General features: G+C 45.0%; 1 protein-coding gene across 1 annotated transcript; it reads right to left on the minus strand.

The window, feature by feature from the left end:
• Positions 1 to 149: 149 nt before the first annotated feature.
• LOC122335411 (scavenger receptor cysteine-rich domain-containing group B protein-like) lies at positions 150 to 1,490 on the minus strand (the record flags this gene model as incomplete). Its single annotated transcript, XM_043233260.1, has 2 exons — positions 1,067 to 1,490; positions 150 to 248 (listed from the first exon to the last, which is right to left on the minus strand). Coding segments are annotated over exons 1-2 (457 nt in total), but the record flags the coding sequence as incomplete, so codon positions are not given.
• Positions 1,491 to 1,521: the final 31 nt, after the last annotated feature.

Genomic DNA, 1,521 nt, shown 5'->3' on the forward strand with positions numbered 1-1,521 from the left:
CATATATAAGTCTAAAACAAGAACAAACGTCTGTCGAAGTATGAAAAGCTTCCCTTTGACTCAAGCTTGCAACTTAGCAGATCATTTTAAACCGATAATTCACTCAAAAACGGAGCAGTTTCTGTTTCTGTAACTCCTGCCGTTCTTACCGTCTGCTGGAGTTGTGGTCGTAGTCGCTATTGAAGTTGTAGGTTTCTCGGTGATTCCGAAGCCAAAGTCTCTTCCGGCTGCGTTAAGGTCCGAAGGCGCTGAAAGAACGAAAACACACGTTTAGTTAGGAAACCTCTGACTTTCATTCACGGTAACTGAGCGTAGTCTTTCAGCCGCGCTTCTCGTTCATGGCTTGAGGCACGTTCCTTTATCTGGGGTTTATTTTAGTCTTTCCCTCTTCGTCTAAATGCTCATCTATCAGACGCGTACATGCATATATGTATGTGTTGGTGGATGCACGTGTCTTCCCCTGCGGGTCGGTGCTGATGATGATTTGCTCCGACGGGCCTCTTTATTTTTCATGTACGTGCAGAGGATGCTCCTGAACGCTGATCTCGGATCGGTTTAGCGAGTTCTCGATGGTGGAGGGGATTTCAAAAAGAGACAGCGGTCATGTAAATGTAATGCATGTGTTTGAGAGTATTGCTGTTTTTTTGTAATGCGTAGCACGCTTTTTTCAGGATTCCTTGATGAATAAAACACATTTATTCAAAATATAAAATAAACACTGCACACTACCATTCAGAGGGTTTGCTCTGTGCACTTTTCTTTATTTCTTTTCTCTTTTTTTTAAAGAAATGAGTGCTCTTGTTTAACAAGGATGTTTTAAATTGATACAAAAAGTGATAGAAAAGACTTGTATCATTAAGCATACCGTATTTATTTGCATATTATTCCTAAAAGTGCATGTTTTGGGGTAAAATGTGACCTGACCGCGTTTTTATGAAAAACACATGCTTGCATCGATTTCGATTCCTTTTCTTTTTTTAAATAATCACTATAAAATGGACCACATTGAATAAGAATGTGCATTGAAATAAGCGTGCGCTCTGCATGTAAGTCATGTTTCTCTTACGTGCGCAGATGACCCCGGCGTCCTCGTAATGGCCGCAGTTATGCTGACCCCAGCCCAGGTTGAAGCAGTCGGACAGCTTTTGCTCGCTGCCGCTGCAGTCCACGTTGTCCAGCAGTATGGGGCCGGAGCCGTAGCCGAAGTAAGCCAGAGACTTGGCTGCGATCGGCGCCCCGCATCCCATCTGTCTGCAGACCACCAGAGCGTTGTCCATGTCCCAGTCATCGTCGCACACCGTGCCCCAGACGGTGAAGTAGAGCACCTCCACTCGGCCCTGACAGCCGTTGAGGCCGTTCACCAGACGGATGCTCGGCTTCTCTGAAAGAGCAATGCATTTCTTTGAAAGAGCTCTGCTGCTCATCGAGGCTGTGATTATTGTCAGTGTTAAAAACAGTTGTGTTCTCTCTCTCTCTCTCTCTCTCTCTCTCTCTCTCTCTCTCTCTCTCTCTCTCTCTCTC

The sequence above is a fragment of the Puntigrus tetrazona genome, unplaced genomic scaffold (genome assembly GCF_018831695.1).
Source record: "Puntigrus tetrazona isolate hp1 unplaced genomic scaffold, ASM1883169v1 S000000775, whole genome shotgun sequence".
NCBI lineage: Eukaryota > Metazoa > Chordata > Actinopteri > Cypriniformes > Cyprinidae > Puntigrus > Puntigrus tetrazona.